Source organism: Aquila chrysaetos, chromosome 5, assembly GCF_900496995.4.
Source record: "Aquila chrysaetos chrysaetos chromosome 5, bAquChr1.4, whole genome shotgun sequence".
In the NCBI taxonomy this organism is placed as follows: domain Eukaryota; kingdom Metazoa; phylum Chordata; class Aves; order Accipitriformes; family Accipitridae; genus Aquila; species Aquila chrysaetos.
The window spans coordinates 11,412,697-11,435,062 of NC_044008.1; the positions used below are offsets into that span (position 1 = coordinate 11,412,697).

Consider the following 22,366-nt stretch of genomic DNA (forward strand, 5'->3'; position numbering starts at 1 on the left):
AGGCATGAAGTGTAGTATCTATAGCTTAAAGGTATAATGCTGCCTATTCAATTATTTATAAATTGAAAATGACCCTACTAACTTAAAAGCCTTTTGTGGAATTATATGTACATAAAAATACAACAAACACACATCCAATACATAGCATACATACCCTAAACCTCTTTCTCACCCTTCTTACAGACAGGTTTATGTGTTGGGGTTTTGTTTGTTTGTTTTTGTGGTCGGGGGTTTTCTCAGTGTTGTCAGGGGAAGAATTGATGCTGAACTGATTTTATTTCTCAGTACAGCTACTGTTGTAGCAGTACAGACCTAGCTATTAACTCAATTAAAGTCACTTTATGCTCTTTTTCTTTTTTCCCACTAAGTCATGTAGTTGAAAGGGGGAACTGTGGAAATGACGAAAAGATTACAAAATTTGTTATAAATGTTTCTTGCTGTTCATTAATGGAAAAGATAAACAGTAGCAGGCAGACTAAATCTATGAAGTTGGATTACTTTTATTCCTTCTCAAATGGATTTCCTTGCTTCATTTAAACATAGGGTTTTTGGGGCTTTTTTTCCAGACTTTATCATGCAGAGAAGATTTCAAACACCAATCTAGTATTCATTATTAGTGACAGCCAACTGCTGTGCCGCTCCTGTGACCCAAAGCCACTGATGCAAGCGGAGAAGCCGGGTATCCTTTAAAATCACATTATTTAGTAGTGTGGATTGATTTTTGGCTATGATATACCGGAATATATTTGGAAAAAAATGGCCTGCTTATGTACATATTAGTAGCATGATTGCCACTGGAGAACTTGAAGCAGCAGATATTTGTGGGTGATATCACAAATCATCTGAGGCAGCAGTCATTGAGGTAGAGAGCAAAGCTGTTATTTGTGAGGACTTAAATATAAATGGGCTCACAGGAACTTAATGAAGTTTCCAAAAGGCAGATGCAAAGTCTTGGATCCAGGACAGAATAACGACATGCAGCTGGACAGAGTGACTAGAAACAGCTTTGCAGAAAAGGACTTGAGTGAGGAACATGATGGACAAGAAGCTGAACATCAGTTGGCACTATGCCTTGCAATAAAGAGGGTCAATAACATCCTGGACTATGTTAGCTAGAGTATAGTCAGCAGGTTGGGAGAATTGATCCATCACATCTCTTCAGCAGTAGTCAGCCCACATCTGGAGTGCTGTGTACAGTTTGGGGCTCCCCAGTACCACACTGACATACTGGAGGAAGACCAGCGAAGTGCCACCAAGGTGGTTGGCATCTGGCGCACAGGACAGGCAAGGGGAGCCTGAGAGTCCTGGGTTTGTTCAGCCTTTAGAAAAGACAAGGGTATGCCTGTCTAGAGAATTAACAAAAAAGGGTGACACCAAGATAAGAGTGTTTGGTCCTGAAAAATTGGGGTGCTGCACTGATGCCTGCAACATGGAGGTGAAGTGATGGAGGAACTTTAGTGTGTGCTCAGTGCCAATAAGAACTGCTTATTTCTTGTGGAAACTGCTTTAACCATCAAAGGCTAAAATTTATCCAGCTGCTAGCATAGAATTTCTTCAGAGCTGACTGGAGACATAGGTGGCATACATGCTGAGCAGAGCCCTTGCAACACATGCATTAAAATTAAAAGCGTGTGAAAAGTTACTCTAATTTACAACCACCTTCATGCCAATCTCCGTGCCTTTAGTCTGTTCACTCCAGTAGCTACCTATGGGTGATGGTGATAGAAATACATAAAACCAACATACACATATTCTAGGCCAGGAGAAATTCACCTCAATTTTTCTCTGCTATATATGCTTAAGGATAGCATGCCAGAGGTGGTAAATCAAATCATAATTTGTATTATTATGACAGAATATGGAAAACGATTAGTAATTCCTTTGTCCATGTCAGGAAGTTAGTTGAGACAGCCTCTCCCATTCCTGAAAGAAAAGCAGGTGGTAGTAGAGATGACTGTGTTTCTTTGGCAAAAGCAACGCACTCATTGCTACATTAATAAAACTCGAATTCCATCTACGCTTGGGCTGAAAAGGAAGTTACATTGGGGTGGAAGCAATATCCATGTCATCACAGAACTATGTAAACACAGCCAAATATTCTAATTGGCTCCAGTCCATGACAGTTTGATTAACTGTTGCCACTGTCTGAATTTATAGACAGCACTTGCTATAGAAAATGAAGCACGTTTGATGGGAAATGGGCACATAATTTGCATTTCCTTGTGGGGCCCAAACCTTCTAGAAAGCAGTAAATGACCTCAAATCACAGCCAGAGCAGCTGGGTGGGCTTATATTGACTAAATGAACTATTTTATTTTTGTTCCAACTGTGCAGTACTAAGCTATTCTCTCTTTTATATAACTAAGATACATTGTGAAATGCAGATGTAGCATAGCATCACACAAGCAGACGGAGTGACCTTTGGGTGCTATTCAGATGGTTATTATTAGACTCTGCTTCCTTCTGGCTGGTACAGCTCTGCTTGTGCACATGGTCTTTTAGAAAATATTTCTACGTTTTGACTTCCCTTTCAGCTGGGCCCCGGCAGAGGGAGGGGGAGCTGAATCTGATAACATCTGAATGAAGACAGATGTAGATCTGTAGAACAATTCCCCGTCCTCTTGCCTTCTCTTCCATTGGGCATCTCCACTCATTGCAATGAAGCTCCTGTAGTACTCCACAGTAGTGCATGAATAGGATTGCTTCAAGTATAACTTAGAGCTACTAAGATAGGTAAAGTTTCGGTGCTCAATTTTTTTAAAAACGCTAGCTTAGCTTTAATGAGTGTACTACCAAGAGCGGAATAAAAAAAGCTTAACATACTGAATGGTAATATAAGCAGGTTTCAACAGAAGATGGTTTTGCAGTTTACCATATCCGTGCCTTTCAAGTATGCTTCAATGACTTGTGTCCCTTGTTAGCCTGTGGCAAATGTGAATTATAGTATTTATACTTAAATTCAGAGATGTAAGCTAAAGCATTACCTCCTGTTTACAGTTAGCTAATTAATAGCATGTCACTGCTCCCATTTCCAGCCTGCTGTTCTGGTGTTAGTTTGGACAGCATTTTCTCTGTCTCCCTTCATCACTGAAATGCTAATGAGATCTGATTAGGTTTTCTGTCATTCACTATCAAAGCCGACAGTGGGATGATCTTGTCTATGATATTTGGGGTAATATAGGTGTACACATAGTAAAACCAGTAGTTCTTATATGCCTTCCTGCAATTTTCAGCCCATATATACCATTACTTTTCTAAACAGGCTTCTTCACTTTTACTGTGTATCTTCATTTTAGCAGAATAGCTCGATGCTAACATATGCTATAACCAATCAGCACCATTGAAACTCTACTACTTTATCAAATAATTTCTGTAATATTTATGCAATGGTAATAAAAGCAATACAGAAAATCTTAAAAAACCTCAGCTTTTATTTTTCTTTTGTGTACGGTTCTGGAAGTATTGGTTCTAAAAAGTCACGCGGGATGTTTATTTTCTTGATTAAAGCAGTGTAAAAAAAAAAGGGTATTTGATTTTGATTTATCTGGACAGTTGGGTTGGTTTGGTTTTCTTTAATTTGAACAAGGAACTGTGACTATTGATGTTTATTTCAGTACTATATGAATTAGCATAAAACTTCTCTCTCAAAAGTAAAACCAGAATGTTAATCCTGCTAATGTACGATGCACAAAAAACAGTCATGCTCCTTAACCAGAGAAACAGATGAAGGGCCAAATCCTTGTGAAATGGTCAAACAACCTAGATACAGAAAGGGTCCTGATGTCTGTTTTGATGAAGCCAAACAGGTAAAATTGAAGTTGTAAGACTTTTAAGACTATCTTTAAAAACAATTGTAGAGCTGTTTTAGAAGAGCAGTGAAAATTATGTTTAAGAGTACCTTGATGCCTGATAACCTATCTATCACTAAACATACTGTTCACTCTAGACCATAGCCACTCTATTTCAAGTATCCCATGATTAACATAAAATTAACAGCTGCTTTCTTATCTGCCTTTCCTATAACCATTGCACTTTCACACATGATTCCCACTAAAAGAAAAACCATCAGCGAGCATAAAACTGATGGTCTCTGTACAATGCTGTGAAATTCAGTTCTTCTATGTCTTTCACGAATAGATGATAATCCTGACTTAGAAGTAGTATTTTTATATTAGAGTTTCCAAATATTATTTAAGGTGTTGTTAAATGATTGAAAACAGTATATCTGGTTTATGAAGTTGTTCCTCTTAGAAATTATCCAAATGTGTATTGATCTTAGGTCACATTCTTAACAGGTATAAAAGTGCATTTCTTTACTGAAATCAGCAAAACTATGCTGTTTAGTACTCCCTGCATTGTATACGTTACAGTTTTGAAGGAGAAAAATCATAACTGTGCCACATATATAAATTATTTTGAATATACTCTCTGTCTTACCTTTCAAAATACTGTATGAAAGGGGATATGTTGAATTCAAATTGTTCAGAATAAATTTCAAGTCAAAAAGTACTGAACAGGGAAGTACCTGCCATTATATAAAATAAATATTTTTTAAATGCATTTGTAATGCCTCATCCCATTTCTGCAGAGGAAAGATTGTCCAAAACTAGTGCAGTTAGCTGGCTATAGCTGCTGTATACTGAGTTTTGTTCCAGTATATTCTCTGCTTTTCTTTAATGAGGCACAATTACTGAGATGTCAGTAGTGTTAAAAAAGTCCGGACAGTCAGTATTCAATGCATTTTTCTAGTAACCAAATTTCATTTTTAAAGCAGAGGTCTGCTTACTAGCCAACAAAGGTTAAGCAAAGTTGAAAAACCATCCAAAAGCTATTTGGCCATTGTAAATATTCCAAATCATCCTGATACGATTGTGTGTGAAAGTACAACTCTTGCTCACTAGCTTGATGTGCTAATCAGTGTGTAAGTCATGTGTTTTGTAACAGTGGATTGTTTTGGTTAAGTTTATTTGCAAAATTTGCTGTGATTCTCTTGCTCTTGGGTGGATGCTTTCACATTAACTCTGCTAACTGCCAGCAATCTGCATGATATCTCATCTTGTATGTCTTTTTTTCTGTGTTTTCTTTCCTTTCCTCTACTTGCTACTTTGCCCGTTATTAATAGGATCAGCCTATATGCACAACGAGTCGTGCCTCTGCCATGACGTCCGCTCCTATCTTCATTTTTCTGCAAGTTTTCATGTGGTGTGGATGGTCAGTTACTTTCTCTAATTTTTTGTTTCGTTCTTGGCTTAAAAAATTAGCAGACTTTTTTACTTACTGAGCATACAAAAGAAAACAGAATGAAGCGAGTCCCAAAAGCAGCAATCTGGAGCAAATTACTCTTGCAATATTAAGGGAAATTAAATATGAAAAAACTCTGTCTGGAGCCTTATAAATCACAATTACAGAACACAAGGGCCTCTCCCATAGCAAATACAAAGACACGGGAACCTGTTGGGTTTATATGGTTGGCTCTTTGAGATTGCACATGTACCAACTGAGTCAGTGTCCTTCCCTTCAAAACATTTTTCCCTTGTCCCTGTTAAAATGAAACAGAAGAAGAAAGTTTTCTGCACAAACAAAGGTACAAAGTAATTACAAGAGACTATAATACCTGTGAAAATAAAGCTGTACTTAGGGATAGCAAGGATAAGTGCTCTGTGTAAGAGTAAGTATTGCTATTGGGAAGAGTAAGGAGTTTTCACTGCATTCAAATTAACGCAAGTGTTGATGGAAGGTAATAGTGTGCATCAATTTGGTTAAACTATGAATTCAGTAAAATCATATTTTTACTTTTTAATTTTTTCCAACCTAAACATGTTCATTGCCTAATTGCAGTAGAAGGTGGTTTTTTCCTTCTAGTGAAATACATGGATACATGGAAGTCCTGCATGTTGACCTAGTGCAGACTCTGGGGTTCATAACGAAAGCCTTGACATTTTAGATTTTGTTGCATTTAATGGTGTGAGAGTGTGCACTGCTGTGCTAGTGACATGTATGCAAGAGAACTGCTGATCTAAAGAGAATAAAATTCATGACCTTGTACACTGGAGGGCTTTCTGATCAATATTATTACTCAGAAAACCACTAGAGGGAGATACTAACATATCTATCAAAGTAAAGCCAGCATGAGTGGCAGAAATGGACAGTTAGAGGTCATTTTTCACAGTTAGTGTAGTAAAATACTGAAAATTCTAACAATTTAGAATACTCATTTTCTCAATAATTTATATTCTCTTTATACTTGGGTGAAGGGTCAATTAATATCCCTCAAACATCAGTGAAAAAAACCTTAAAGTTCTGTTTAACAGCTGTATTTGAGTAATTTTGAAGTTTCCTATTCTGTATTTAAATGATCTAATTACTAGCAAACCTAGGCACTTGCACAGCCATGGCTGAAGGTTGTAAGGAAGGGTGAAAGTCCCTTCTCCCAAGCCAGTGGTATTTCACATTAAAATCTAGAAGATTAACATCTCATGTTCTTGCTCATGCAATTTGCTCTACAAGTAACCTTATTTTAATTAAAAGGCTACTGTGCAATGTACATACATAAAGCAGCAGAGACTCGCCTTGAGCTGAATTCTTTGTGTCCAAAATGGTCTTTCTGCTCAAGAAGGCAAACCAAAATACTGGGAAACCCACTAAATATAATTTTAGCTGATAGACTTTTGGCAGCAGAAAGTTACAAAGGTAATTTTGTTCATCCATCCTGTTTTTAATAACTTTGTGATTTTGGAAGTGAGTTCTCACTGGACATTAATCTGTGTAGTTATATTAAAATCACTGAAGCCAACACAGATACAAACCAGCTGATCAGGTTCAATAACGGCAGCTGTTTTGGTTTTTTGGTTTTTTTTTTTTTCATCAAGGATAGCAAAATAGTCGTTATCACCCCCTTGAATAGCTTGCTCTTACTTTGTACATGCACACTGGTTTTGTTTCCCATAGCTGAGAATAAAGAGAAGAACTCTACAAGTTTTTAGCTCCTTCTGGGAATGTCTTATTTCCATCAGCTCCCAGGGATGTCAGTGGGAGCTTTGAGGGTGATTAGCAGCCCAGACAACTGTATACATCTTGATGGGATTGGCTGTGTCCCAGGTCTATGTGTGGGGAGCTGTACAGCTTTGACAGCTTGGTGTGGTAGTCCAGACAAAAGAGGGTAACACAAAATTTGTGAAAGACCATGCATTGGAACTTGAAATGACTCTTCAGTAAAAGCAAAGGTGTTCGCTGTGCAATGTGAAGCACTTAAAATATATGCTTATACAAGGTGTAAATTTTGAAGTAACCAGTTGATATCAAAGGCCAGATCAGAAGCTCTTTGGCAGATATTGCTGTTTTATCCTTTTTATAGTCAGTGTAGCACAATGGGTTCTGATAAATTATTAAGGTTTCAAGACAAAGTTTTAGTACATTAAATAGTTATAGTGTACTTCTAAAGGAGTAGCAAGTATATTTATAGACTTAGACATGTATGTGTATGTATATATGTATTTATATTTCCATGTGTGTCTTCAAAATTTTGGACTGGCCCTGCCTTCAAGGAAATGTTGATATATAGCAATGAGTATGTGGGTTTGATACCTAACAATGAATATATGGTTTTATAAAAGCATTCATTTCCACTCTGCAAGGGCTGAATAATTTTCACAGTGTGTGATGTTGTAAAATAACCCTCTCTAGAGTTATCATAGTAAGGCATGACATGAAGGAGATGACATTTGGATTTGATGCTTCTCTACCTCAAACATGCAAGGAAATTTGACATGTGACTTATTAATGCAAGAAATGTCTGATACACTTCTAATGAAATGAAACTGGCTAAAGAGGATTCTTTCCAATTTCTTTTCCAATTCTTTCTCTCTTCAAAGAGAAATAACATACAGAATATTATTTTGAAGACAACAAAGAGAGGACTTCCCCAATGGATCTGTTGGTTATTCAGGTTTTCTCTGTGACTAATGTAGTAGTGACTAATGTCATGGGCCGGAACATTTCAGTGAAACTGCTTAAAAATAGCTCAGTGTCTAATTGCACTGGCAGAGGTAAAGATAAGATAAGGTAAAGATAAGACAAAATGATGCTATATAATTTGTTAGAAGAAATTTTATAAGAAATCTCAAAACCAACATTTACAGGAAACAGTTGAGTAGTTTTCTTAAAGCTCAGGAATAGGGGAAGCGTTTTCAAAAAAAACACATTTTGAAGACCATTCAAAACTGATGTTTTGCTCAATCTGGTTCCAAATTAATGATGGGATCCCACTCATTTCCATAAAAGTGTTGATTTTTTGAATTTATGTAAATCAGCATGTAATCAGACTTTCTCCTTTTCTTTTTTTACATTTCTTGTAATTTTCACAACAGTTAAAGCACACAAGAAAATTACAATGTGCAATGCTGGGGAGGAAAAGTAATTTAGATAGGATTTACTGTACCTTCTTTGCCACTACTATTTTTGTCTTGGCTTAGGACACAAAAGAATAACTGATTCCAGAGAGAATATTTAGAAATTGTTGGCAGAACTGCTGGTTTACCACTGTAAATTGGTCTACAAACCTCAGAAATTCAATGTGACTTTGATCAATATGAGGTTAAAATCTCACCAACCTTGAAATATGTGTATAAACCTTGTATACTTTTGTCTAGTACAGTTTAACTCTGTCATTCATAATAAGAAGATGGATGCATAAGCTTCCTATGTGAGGCTTCCAAGACATTCTCCACTGTTGTGAAGTTGTGAATCCTTTAAAAACTGCTCTGTGTAGTCTTAGGGAGAGAGCAAAAGATATTAAAATATTTCTTTTCAATCCAATAGGAATATTACACAGTATAACTGTTGAATGTAAAAGCAGTGCCCATAAATTGTGGTGGTGTAGTTTTAAAAAAAACCATTCAAAAAGCAAATAAAAATGGGCAACAGAATGGAGGGGTTTTTTCAAGTACACATAGTGGTAAGATTAGTTCATCGACATAATTTACACAATATTTGATCTAATGCAGTGGTGACATGAAAGCTGAGTACTGTATAATTCTGTATGTGGAGGTCCATCTACTCTGTATCCATACTGGATGCCATTTTCACTATAATGATATTTTCCCCTTCCTATTATGCACAATTTTAAGACCTTCAGTTTACTTCTAACTTACTCTCCAGACATTTCCCCTCTGTTGGAAAATTTTAAACCTCATGCTTTAAACTATTTCTTCAAAGTTGATTCTTCTAAGTAATTTCAGTGATAAAAATCTTAAATACCAAGAGGTAACACTAAGTACTGTTCATTGAATTCATGTGAGAAGAAACCTTTACTGACAATTCTGTTTCTGATGGTACTCACTGTGAGGAAGAAGCAGAGTTATTTTTAGGTGCTTTGAATAGAAATAAAGCTACATGACAAGACACAATGCAGATGCAAAAAGTGACAGAGCCAAACTAAATAAACCGGAAAGTTCAGTGCATCTTCAAATCTTAGCATCCTACTCCAAATCTGGTGCAGCAGAGTTCACTTATGACTTACTTCTTGACCGGAAACCTTAGGAATTTTGAACTTTTAGAGTGCAATCAACTAAAAAAAAAAAGCTGAAGCAAAAATTATAGAACTAAATTATAAAGCTAACAGATGACAGAGACATGTCTGGAAATGGCTACTATTGATAAAGAATGGCAGCTAACGTAAGCTATTTGCTTTATGACAAAACTAATTTTTTTTTTCTTTTCTTTCTGAAGAACTTGAATGCTGGTTTTTGGTTTGGGTTTTTTTTTTTTTTTAATATCCAAGTTTCTAAAGGAGACTGTTGGTGAATGCTATAATTCCTGAAGATGTATTGAGTCTAATTTGTCTGCTTTATCTGATTTTCTGTATATTTATTCCAAACTGATTCTGATTCCTCTGACCTCTCTGCTTTAAAGAATGTATTGTGTGTGGTGGGAATCTCATTAAAGCCTTCACCCCTTAAAACTGACACAAAGAACTCATTGAAGTCCTTTGCTATGCCCTGTAATCCCCAAGTTCCCTCTTTACAACTCTGTTATCAAGCAGTTTCCTTAACTCCGCATTTGACTTTGTGCTTTTGATTTATTCAAAACTTTCTGCTATCATTTTCAGCATATTTTGCAGGGAGGTCATAAAAAGTTTTTTATCAGCCCTCCTAATTTCTTGTTTATATCTAATCTGCCATTGTTATGAGCTTTCCTGTTCGGCCCACTTGAGTAAACTCGATTTCTTAAATACTGATTTTTTCCCTATGACAGTGTACTTCATTTCCCTACTGATTCATGCAGGGGTGTTTCTTTGAGGTTTTGGATTTGATTTTGGGTTTATTGGGGGTTTTTTTTGGCAGGGGGGGCTGGTGTTTTTTCATTTTGGGGGGGGCTTGGGTTTTTGGGGCAGGGAGGTGGGGGGGGTGGTGGTTGGTTGGTTATTCTAATTGTGGCATTCATTTAAACTGCATATCTAATGCAATATTTCTAAATATTCTTCTGGATCCTTGTGAGGGACTTGCTTTTTGAGATGCTTCTAGTTTTTTTCCTGCTTTCTGTTTTTTGTTTGTTAAGGGTTTTTTTCTGTTTTCTTGGCTTTGGAGTTGTTGGGGGTTTTTTAACTGCTTTTGGTAATTTTCATATAGTTCCCTTTCTTGAAATTGGTATCTTTTGTTTTGGATTTGTTTGGCCTGATCTCTCACACAACAATGCTAAATCCTATTGCATTGTGGTCTAAGAAACTACTAGAACTATACTAGAGCTATACAGAGCAGCTCTCCACTAATAATTTTGAAGAGGGCCCCATGCACCACTAAAGGTTCAAAGACTGTTTGTTCCAAAAGGCAGTCATTTATCATATCCAAAAATGTGATCTCTACATCTCTTTTTGATAAGGCATCAATCCAGTCTATATGTGCCTTCTCTAATCCCACATAGCATTTAATGATTGATATTGTCACTTTGATCAGGTGGTCCACAGTGCAATCCTAATATTACATTTTTATTATTAGACTCTGCAATTTCCTACCCATGGAGATTCCATCACACTTACCTTTTCCTGTAATACTTTTATGCTATTACAATTTGTATTATCCTTTACAGACTACCTGTACTACTGCTTTCTGTTGTAAAACTTTTTTAAATTCTGTGCCAGCAGCCAGGCTCTGTTACGGTGCAGTCTCTCCTTCCCTGCACATGTTCCTCCTGTTTAAGAAGTTTCCCCAGTTCCTAATATACCTACGTCCCTTCCCACCTACACTGTTGTCTTGTCCTTGGAGGCTTGGCATCTCTTGGAAAATGGGAAGTGTCTTTTTATACTATGGGTACAGAATACAGTGAAAATAAGAGGAAGACCAAATATTTTCAGCCTTCAGAGCTACCCATGAATCTCAGACTCAGTGGACAGAGCAGTGCAGGGAATGGCTGGAACATCGTCCTGGTGTTTTAGGCAGCTAAACATAAATTGTATCAGTCCTGAGAAACAAGGTGTAAAGACGTTACAGACTCCAGAACAGGTATCAAATGTCTTTCAGCCACACTAATGAATAAATCCATAATGTGAAAGATATTATGCATTATAGGCAAAGTGGGACCAAATAATAGCAATTAATGGTAAAGAGGAATGGGGAAAGGAGGCGTGATTGCTGTGTGGCGTAATGAATAGTTAGGTCCACTGATGTGTGACATAGCGGTGCAGCTCAGAGCGAGCCCTCAAACTGGAGGGTGTCTTCTCTACGGACTGCATCAAACCTGTACAAAAAGCCAATAGAAAATTTGGTTCTTATACTTGAATACAGGATCAGAAACAGAGAAAGGATTTTCATTCTCTTTGATCATATCTTCACCTGGAGAGCATATTCATTTTAATGTGAGATCAAGTTGATGAAATGGACATGAACATATTCTGGTATTTGTTTTCTAATCTTGAAAAGTTATCCATTCTTCCATCTTTCCTTACAATAAAGTGATACTAGAAATCTCCAAATCTATGTAATTTTAAGGAATATAGATGTGATTTACTGGGGCCCCCAGATATATCCCATAGCATTTCTTGTTTGATTGTGTAAGTATCCCATCTAGTTCATGAGTGACTGCAGTAAGCCTTGTAAGCATTTAATCCTCCTATGTTTATAGTTAATGTAGTAAATGCCACTCTTTGTATCAAAAATCAGACAAACTTTCAGGAATTATTTTGCTGTTATTTTAGGCAAAATAACATATGTAAGACCAAAAAGGAAGCCTCAAGGATAGTTCAAAGTGTCGAAGACTAAAATGCAGATTACTTCTCAGGAAATGTAATTGTATTTAATGTTAAATGGTTTCTTCTTTTCTTGTCAACAGGAAGATTCGGCCGACTGCGGTGGTGTCTCTGGTCTGAGTCCATCACTGTGGTCTATGGTAGGAATTCAGTTGGTCCTGCTTTGGCTGTTATCCGGCAGCAGACACTGCCAGTTATGACCTTGCTAAACCAAAACCTGCATAACTTAATCAAGACCCGGCCAAAACAATAGCCTCAGTTTCATTTTAAAAAGGGTCAGCTATTCAGACAGCAACAGAACAGCAGTGCTCGTGTCTGGTTATCACTCGTTGTGAGACTCATAAAGGCACCCATGGTGGCTGCATGTTGGAGTGTCGGATCCTTAAACGTGTGTGAATGCTGCATCATCTATGCCATCCGAACAGAATTCTGTACGTGCTCCATTGGGGAATCTAAGATTATTATTTTTTTTGTTTGTTTGTTGTTGTAATCTTGATGACTTCATGTAAAAGGGCTCCCCTAACAATAGCTTATGTGTATGATTTTCATTTCTTTTAAGCTTTGGATATCTTGAAGATTTATATTCTTTTACATGAACAGTTACTTAAAAAAAAAAAAAAAGAAAAGAGAAAATGCACTCCCCAATATTATTACTAGCACCACGTTGGCTGCTTTGAACATCAGTTTCGTCCAAACTAGTTGAGTAAAATGAAAATATTGGCTAGTCCTCATCAGAAGTTCAGCATGATTAAAATGCTTTATGATGAGTGGTTTATTCTTCCAAAATGAATCATGTAGCCCGCTAAGTTTTGGTAGGTTGATAACTTGTTAGTTTAAAGGAAGAAAGGAAGGAAGGAAACTTCTGTTTTTAAAAATAAAAAGGTGCTTGAGAGTTTAACTAAAAAGTGATTCTCATCTTAAACTTGGTGTCATTTTCTGTCAGAAAAATGTTAATTTCAATGTAATATTCACCTCCTTTTCACAATGCAGTTATATATAAAGCTAGTAGAATCCTTCAAAGGCTCAAACAAAAATGCTTGTGAATAAAAAATGTCTTTGTGATATTTGAACGTTGGTTTCCAAGGGTATTTTGCATGATGATGATGCTATGTTATTGTTTTTCGGTTTGTTTTCTTTGATGGTAGAGTATAGTCCATTGAAAAGGTAACTGAGTGAATCTTTTATTGTGTGAGAAACTGAACATTGCAATGTGTTGCAATCAAATCATATTAAATTATATTATGAAACAGAGCTCTGAATATACTGTGCAATGAAAAAGCTGAGAAAATAGGGTAAATTTAGCTATCCTAACAAAAGGGTTGAGTTGGATTTTTTACAGAATAGTGATCTCACATGAAAACCTGTGTACAGATATTTTAAGTATATAAAAATCAGATTTAACACATTTATTTTTGGAAGTATATGTTCTCTAAGGTTCATATCAGGTTCCCCCTTTGTTTCCTTCATATAAAAACACCCATAGTATAAAAACTTCTGCTGTAGCTATTTATTATTGAAAATAGCATATTTAACAGCAAAATGTCCTGGTTGCTGAGATTAGAAAAAATCTAAACAAATGGGGAGCCTTGAATCTATATGTATGCACATTGATACTTGATTGTGAATAATAATTTTAGAAGTTGTTTTTATACAACCTCATTGGTGATACAGATTGGTGCAGTAAATTACAATATTACAGTGTAGCATAGTGTTGATGCAAAATATGATTTGCGCTTTTTTTCTAGTTTTCAGAACTAAACAGTATTGCAAGACAGCTAAACCGATGAATGTGCAACTCTGCTGGTATTGTACAATTCTGCTAACAACTGCAATATGCAAAGGTTAACATGGCACTATACACTAGCTCTTCAAAAAAATAAGAAAATGCAAAGCATTGGTATGTATATGCTGGCAATTGATTGGTATAATTTTGATCATGCCAAAAGCTTAAAGAAATAATTGGGCATGCATTAATATCCTATGAAAACTGAAGCAGCTACTTAAAGCCATGGCATGGCTTAAAAGATCCGATGTCTACTGTAGTTGTACCCATGGCTGGCTCATTGTTTTTCTCACGTACCTTGGCTCCAGCTATGTATTTTCTCATGTTTGGGAATACAGTGAGTGAAAAAAATAAAACCTGCCCTTTTGTTCAGTGATCAGATTTAGCTTCTTAAAAAAATATCTCTAGTAAAGTCATGGGGTTAAAAGTACACTTAACTGTGTTGGATGACTTCAGGTCCTCCTTGGGGAAGATGAGCTAATTTTGATAATATGGGTGAAGATAATCTTGGAGCTCTACCTTCCAGTCATATTACTGCACTTCTCTTCACCCTGTCACTAGTTACCACCTGATAAAAAATGGGTTTGAGTCTTTCTAATGCTGAGACTGCACCCTGTATTTTTCCTTAACATGGTCAATTGAAATTTTATGGAAGGAACAAGTTTTGTAGGATTAGGCCAATACTTACTACACTCACAGCTTTTACTCTAAGATACATAAATACATATTAGTTTGCATTTTGCTCTTTTAATTTCTTGAAAGATTGTCGGTATATTAAGTTCTCTATAGTTTTCACTTAGTTTCCCAGAAGAAACCCTTCATGGAAAAGTTAACATTATTTAACATTTTGGAACAATTTGCTTACGCTGGTAGGCCATAATTTGAGGTACTTAATAAACATGTGATTAGAGCCTGTAGGAAAAAAGAAAGATGGTACAAAGCCATGCTGCCACAGAAAACAACCGTGGCTTTTGCTCTCATCCGACTTCCCTTAGAGTGCTCAAATACAAAAGGAGGGAGAAGCCCATGCCATGCAGACCCATTAGCCTTCTTGGGTTATCCAGAGAGGGAAATGTCCTTTGTTCCTCTCCTCTACCCCTCTATATGACCTGAAGAAACATGTTTCTGTATAAACACTTAGCCTTCCTGCCATTATACCTGTCTGATAGAAAACTCAGCATCTGGCCCTCCCAGAAGGGCTTAGTACCGTCCCCATAGAACTCAATACTTTAAAAAGGAAAAAATGAAATTTTGGCTTCTTTTTGCAGAAAGCAATATATATTTTGATTATACCCAAGTCATGGTCAAGATTTTTTAAAATGCACTACCTAGATATCTGCAAATTACAAAACACAGATAGAAAATGCAATGTGAACTTTAGCTGTCTCAAAATATAAATACCAGTTTGTTGGAAATAACTTGCATGAATAAATACATATCCTCATGCAGAAGAGTATCCCTACTCTCACATAATGCATAATGGTTGTCTTCTCTTGTCTGTGAGAGAAGAAACTTGATCCGAGGCTTTAAATTGAGACATTTTCAAATTACAATATGTTGTAAAAAGTTTTTTTTTTAAAGCCAGATAAAAAGGTCTGTTGATATTTGCTCAGATCCTTTAAATAGCACTAAGGGAACTGTTGGGACTGTTTCAGTTTACACAGAAGTCATGCAGCCTATTGTATGTCTGACAAATAACCACCATTAAAGTTGTTACAGCATGGTACTGTGCAAAACATGATCTGAGGACTTAACATGAAAGGTTTCTTTCTAGTATCATTTAAACAACCAGCATTACTGCCAAAACACTGACCGTGGTCCATATTTGTAACAGGTTTTTAACATGACATAGCAGGTTTGATTGACAAGATTTTTAGGTCCTGTACCTTTAAGACTTTAGTATGATCTTTTTCATGTTTCTAATGCTTGAGGCTTTACTGCTTAACTTGACAAAAAACAGCGTTGCTGCCATTTGTAAGTTTTCCTATAATATTCCTTTTACTAACTTAAAAACTGGCCTTACTGGGTTCAAATAGGCAGTATCCCTTTTAAGTGACCTTTGCAACCCAAGTGTTACTTGCTGTGGTTGAGAGTTTTTCGGTATCACTGAAGAGACATTAAGACCTTTTGTTCCCATTACACTTAAGCTCAGAAAACGTGCTTAGTATGTCTTAATTTCAAAACACAACCTCAGTCCCACCGGTCCTAAAAATTCAGATGCTAGCACACTGGTTATTAAGAAGGGTATTAATGCCTACAAGGCACTGCAACGCACTCGGGTATTTCTGAAATGTCGACTGAAGGTGAAATCTTAATAACTCCTTCCTTAGGATAAATTTTACCCTAGCTTCATCAGACATCCAAGCCTTTAACAAAGGCCAGATTTATTATTTTTTTCATACCACAATGTTAATATTGTTAATACTCATTGTACACTACTGTAAAAAGATTAAAACAAAGTGTCTGAAAGCAATTCAAGAGTTTTGAAAAGTTAGCCTCACCCTCTTCCCGGCTACTTGCATCTGTCCTGTTTATGGTTTAAAAGAAAAACATCATCTTGAAGAAATATTTTCACTGAGGCTAAAGGGATACTGTCTTGTTCAGATGCCATGAAATTGCGATTGTGATCTGACAAAGCTGTCTTCTTTTCTTGTGTTGTATGGAATGTCTGGATCATGCTTTCTGGGATATTTTTATTGAAATGCTCAGTGTGCGTTTCTGCAAAAGAAGACTTGGTTGCTTTTACAAGGCAAGCAGGTCTTTCTCCCTTTTCTTGTGTTCTCTTGACACTTTTGTGGAACTTAACAAGCCTGGAAAAATAATTTTTTGTAAAAATTTGTACAATAATGTTATAAAAAGTTTATAATCCTAGAACTGTTGTGTTAATTCTTGTGCAAAAACAGTATATTCAGAATAAAAGTTTATCATTTAAAATCAATAACTACTTTGATTGTTCACTCTGTGTAATAAAAACATGTGAATAAGAGCCTACATAATTTGCTATATAATACTTCTGAGTTTGCTCTATAATTGCACCCAAGTGTCTGAAAGAGATATTTTCCAATGTGGAGACAGTGACTTAACGCAGTTCTTATTGGGGTTCAAAGGAGGATGTGCAGCACACCCTCATTTCTGCTTCATTTGTGGCTGTGAAAATTTCAAAAAAGTGAAAACCAAACTGTAACCCACGAAAACTGAGAGTCTTTAAAGCACTCAGTAAAATAATAGTCTGCAAAGCATCTGAAGTAGCCCTGTTGTTCTGAAACAATTGCTTTTGGAAGGATTGTCATTTACTAACTTGTAAACATTGATGAAGTCCAAGGGTTCATTCACATGGAGAAGCAGAATAAAATCGGATGGCTCAGATGGGTGCTGCCCAAGTTGTTGCCCCACCTCTGACAAAGATTGCTGCACGATTTATGAACCAGCTTCTGTACTGCTGCCGTTCACAGCTAAGCCATTACATTCGAAGTGGATCTATGTACCTTAACAAACAGGCTTGAAATGTTCAGGAGCCGCTTCACTGGGTTTTCAGACTTACTGTGGTGGCACTGGCAGTCTCTGTCAGAAGGGCAGGGCAGATGGCTGCAAGTGGTAACTGCTTTAGAACTGATTTTAATCCTTAACTGCGTATGTGTCAAAGCCCAGAGAGAATGCCAGTTGTAAATTACTGCTGGATTTACCGAATCCCTGAGGCATCAGATAAGAGAGTAAGAAATCAAATGCAGATTCTAATGCTGCAAAGTAACAGATCGCCCATGTGGAAATGCTGCAAGGCAGCTCATGACACTGTACATCAACATCCAGAGATTACTGGCCTCAACTAGATTAAACATTGCCGCCTAACTACATGATTACCCCCACATGCTGAACTCATTGTTTCATGTTTTCTGTATCCTGACTGCCATTGAGATGTAGAAATAAATAAAACCCCAAAATCACTTCCTAGTACACGTTTAATTTAAATTCTATATTACAATACACTAATCATCAAGTACCAGGAGACGACACTCTCGGAAAACACAGGTTTTCTTCCCCCACTTCTGGAACTTGCAAGCATCTTTGACTTCATCCGTTCGATTTGGGAATGGCTGCACTGCAGTGAGATATTCTATACTAGTCCCTGGTGCAAACCAAGCCAGAATACCATTGGCTTGTCATATCGTATTATTTTGAGAGATAACTTCACATTGTCCAATGCAGCTCTATTGCTGCTAACCATCTAGGAAAATCAAGAAGTTATATAACACTGATGTTACAAAAACCCTTCACTGTCACATCTGTTAGCCCAGTGCTCCTTGTAATGCTTGACTGAACAAAATGCACACCCTAAGTGGTACAACATTTTCTCTGCCTGTTGCAAAAGACATTGAAAACGATGTCTTCCCTTCCAATAAGCTATTAGGAGCTTTTGTTCCCAAACTGTGTATGGGTGAGGAAGGAAGGAAAATGAGACTTTTTCAGGAGAATGATTTTATCTAAATTCTAACTGTATTTCTTCTAAATGTTTTAGATGTATATTTATTTCTCTCTTTTCCTGATTGAGAATATCACATTCTCAGAAGCTGGCTGTTCCTTTTGAAACCTTATTCAGAAACCCAGAAGCCTTTTAGTAAAGTCTCCCCTTTTAATAGAACACCCACACCTCTTTCTTTTGGGGTTTGAACCTCTTTTTCTTTGGATCTCACAAGCATTTTCTTAACTAGATCTCCCGTGTACATCCCATGTTTTTTAGAACAGATATTTGAACTTGGCAGTAAGTGTTTCCCTTGGGGAAATGGTAAACATGTTTGTGATTTGTCTCACCTCACTGTGGTTGGCTACAGTTAGTCATGAGTTCACTCTGCAGTGAAAAGAGTTTAGGAGCTTGCTGTATGAGCTGCTGGTCCTGCCCAGGCTTTGACCATTTGCCTTAATGATCAGAAGGTGGATTCTTAAAAAAGAATTTTCTACTGCTGTTCTAGTAGTATGCCTTTTCAAATAGAGGAATTGCCACATTAAGTAAAAGCTGCATCTGCTACTTTATCCATTACTTTCATATTTGTTTGGTTTTTTACAGGCTCTTAGTGCTGCTAGTTTCTGACAGCTGTTTTGAGAAAGGAAATATGAAATAAAGGAATTCAGCGGTATTCACTCTTCCTTTACAAGAAAATCTTTTAATTATTTTTTCAGTCACTGAATTAGTTATTTCATGAACAAAATAAAATGTGTGGAATTGGGAATGGAAGCTATCTCAGAATTTCCATTTTAACTTTTGTTGCTTTAACCAAGACTCTTCTTGTAATCCAGACTCTTGTGATCTCAGCCTTCATTCTGTGGCTTGATTATTTAAAAATAAATTTTTGGAGCATTGTAGTACACGCACACACACTATGGAAAGGTAATTAACATGCTTGGAACATTGACTAATAGTACTATGTTTTGGTATGTGTGGTTAGCATGTATTACTTTTGTAAGCTATTTTGAGAGTCCAAGCAATTAGTACTCACTATGGTAAGGGTTAGTCAGTTTGCCATATAAGCTCTCATATCTTCAGGAATCAATTAGCTCTAAGAGAAAATTGCAGGCAACTGAGGTTCAGCTATGCCTGGAAAGATACTTTAATACCTAGTTTCAAATGGCCTGGAAATTAGGAGCATTGTCCTGTCCTGCTTACCTGTAGTCTGCACAAAGGATAAGAGACTCCATATAATGGCAGAATTTGCTTTTGACATCTTTTGGGAATTCCAGTATGGGAAATAACATGCATGTAGACTTTCAGAACCTGGGGCTAAATCATACACAGTGGGATTCACTGGGTGAGCTCTAGGTGATTCACCAGCTGTCTGTGTTCCTAGGCTGATCAGTGGAGTTCCACACAATATAGTCGGTGGAGGAGGCAGAAATATTCAGATGACCAACCACTGGGGGTTTGATTGCAGTTGCAGTTGCAGTTGCAGACAGAAGCTTTCTACTGAAATTGAGGCATGAGGATGCTAGATCCAGAGAAAGACAGATCAAGCAGTGGAGATATATTAATTCAAAACTCGATTCTTCTGTTTTGCGGATCAAGCTCGTTCCTAGGATCAAGGTCTGGGCTCAGTAAATTCCACCTAAGGGAAGACAGATGTGAAATTTAGACTCTTAGCTACCAGCGAATGATACAGACTCTAACAGCCATTGTTATGCAGACACAGTGGAAGAGATGCCAAACTCCAGGCCCTGAGAGAAGCTTGTTTTGGTGGCTGTGGTTGGAGCACAGTGTGGGCCAACACTGAATTCCTTCCAAAGTGGAGGGGAGGTAGTCGTGATGGCGAAGGGGATGTTACTCATCTTTTGCATTGTGTGCTTCCACTTAAAGTACTTGTCTCAAAAGTGTAAAATCTGTTTCTAATCTGTCTTTAGTCTGAGGATATCTATGGGAGAGGGAATCTGAGCACTTACGAACAGAGGCAGCAATGAAATCTAGCCTACAAGCTAGATGCCTACCTTGAATGGTCTTGCCATCAGGTTGTTGAAGAAAGGTCTACAATTGGCAAAAAAGCAAGCAGCTTTAAACTTTTTTTTTTTTTTTTTTTTAATTGTTATCACTTCATTATGGCATGAAAAGAAATGGAGAAGTACGTAGAGCTTGAAGATTTGGAGAGTTCTGCAAAGGCTAGGTATTTCTACCTATGTAGATGGCAGGGGTGTGCAGGATATTCAGCATCACAGTTTTATGTGTTTGGGGTCCCAAATTTTGACTAAGTCACATTTTAGTTCTTAGGTGCTATGACTTGGGATTCTGAAGTTAGACAATGTTTCTGGGACATTTCTGAGTGTGGCATTTATGCCATTAATCACTTGAGTTTTTCTTTGGCTTTTTTTTATATTTATGTCCAATTCCAGTCTAGCAAGTCACGCAGTGTCAAGCTTTAAAACGCATCCTTTAATTTGCAGTGAATGAAAAGTCTCCCCATCCACAAAGCAAGCAGTTGTGCTTAAACTTAAGCACTTAGTACTAGGAAGTCAGCTTGAGCCCCAGCTTTGGTTTTAGTAGACTATTTTATTGCTTGGAAAATGTGTTGCTCATAGATTCAACCAAAAATTCCATATCCACTTGTGATTGTATCCACCTTTGCATAATCCTGTAGCTGAGGCAGTAGCATGGAAGAAGAGTGGTGACAGATTGCTTATGTTGAGGATCAGCTGGACCCTACTTTAACTGTCAGCTCGTGGTACAGTTAAGAAAGTTTTCTTTTCTTGAACCTGACTTGCTGTGCAACCAGAAATGTGCGAGTAACACAGCCAAGAGGAAAGCAGATAGGAAAGTAATTTGTAGTTACAACCGCCTGCAGAGAGGGCACATCTGGCACCACCGTAGTGCCCGCTGCTCTCCCTGAGGGGTATCCGCCAGGCGAAGGCAACGGCCGGGCAGTGCCTGGTGATGCTCTGGGAGTGATGGGAAGAGCTGTACACCCAACTGAAGCAAACTGGTGTGTCTGTCTCTCTGTCTCCATCTATTAACAGCAGGGAATTCAATGAGCTACATCGTATCTGAGTTTTCAGATGCCTAAAATTTCACTGAGAAAAATTGCAACTGTCAGAGAGAATAGCTTTCATTGCTTCCACACCTCTTGGGGAATGTAGGTGCTGAACTAAGATTTTGAGGTATGAAGATTTTGGGGGAAGTATGCATGTGGACATAAAGATTTTTATGCCTTTTAGATACTACCCATGAGCTTCTAAAAAGCCACCGGTATGCTTTGCTTTCACAAGGTTGAACAGCCCCGCTGTGCTTTTCTGTGGCAGATGACATGAGTAAAACTGTGCTTTAAAGCAACCTGCATGTGAGGCCTCCTTTGCAGAGCATGAAGGAGAACCTAAAGTGTGATACTTGATTTTATAGAATCTGTAGTTGAGTGAAATGTCTTAAATAGAAACCGGCTTTGTTCTGAATGAAAACCTATCCCGGGCACTGCACAGATAGGCACCTTTATTGTTTCCAGAAGTTGTCTCATGTAAATGGATATTCTGTTACTAGAGTGCTTTTTTTTTTTTTTTTAATAGCTTAAATAGCCATTTAAAAATTACAGCATAGTGCAGAATGCTATATTTTATAGCTCAGCTGGATTCACCCTGCTGTAGCTAAGACCCTGGACTGCCTTCACCATAGCTGAGGCTTTTGCCTGCAATTTATAATTCAGCTGATTTGCACAGTCCCGTGGATCCCAGAATCAAGTTCCAAAACAGTGCCGGTGATGATGACAATGGTAACAGTGGAATAGTTTGGGCATCTTTTTTCCCACGAAACCCAACCAACCAACCAACACACCCAGTTATAAATCCTTTAAAAAGTAACAAAAAATGTGCAAGATTGAATTGAT

General features: G+C 37.3%; 1 protein-coding gene across 13 annotated transcripts in view; it reads left to right on the forward strand.

The window, feature by feature from the left end:
• CACNA2D1 (calcium voltage-gated channel auxiliary subunit alpha2delta 1) overlaps nt 1-16,959 on the forward strand; it is a 436,639-nt gene extending 419,680 nt beyond the window's left edge. For 10 of the 13 annotated variants that reach the window (XM_030013891.1, XM_041123531.1, XM_041123533.1 and 7 more), the window contains 4 exons: nt 567-679; nt 3,724-3,806; nt 5,123-5,211; nt 12,322-16,959. In XM_030013891.1, coding sequence (XP_029869751.1) covers nt 567-679; nt 3,724-3,806; nt 5,123-5,211; nt 12,322-12,358 — 322 coding nt within the window. In that variant the 3' untranslated portion in view covers nt 12,359-16,959. The remainder of the gene's footprint in view (nt 1-566; nt 680-3,723; nt 3,807-5,122; nt 5,212-12,321) is intronic. The other 3 variants (XM_030013893.2, XM_030013897.1, XM_030013899.2) reach the window with 1 other exon arrangement.
• The last annotated feature ends 5,407 nt before the right edge of the window (nt 16,960-22,366 follow it).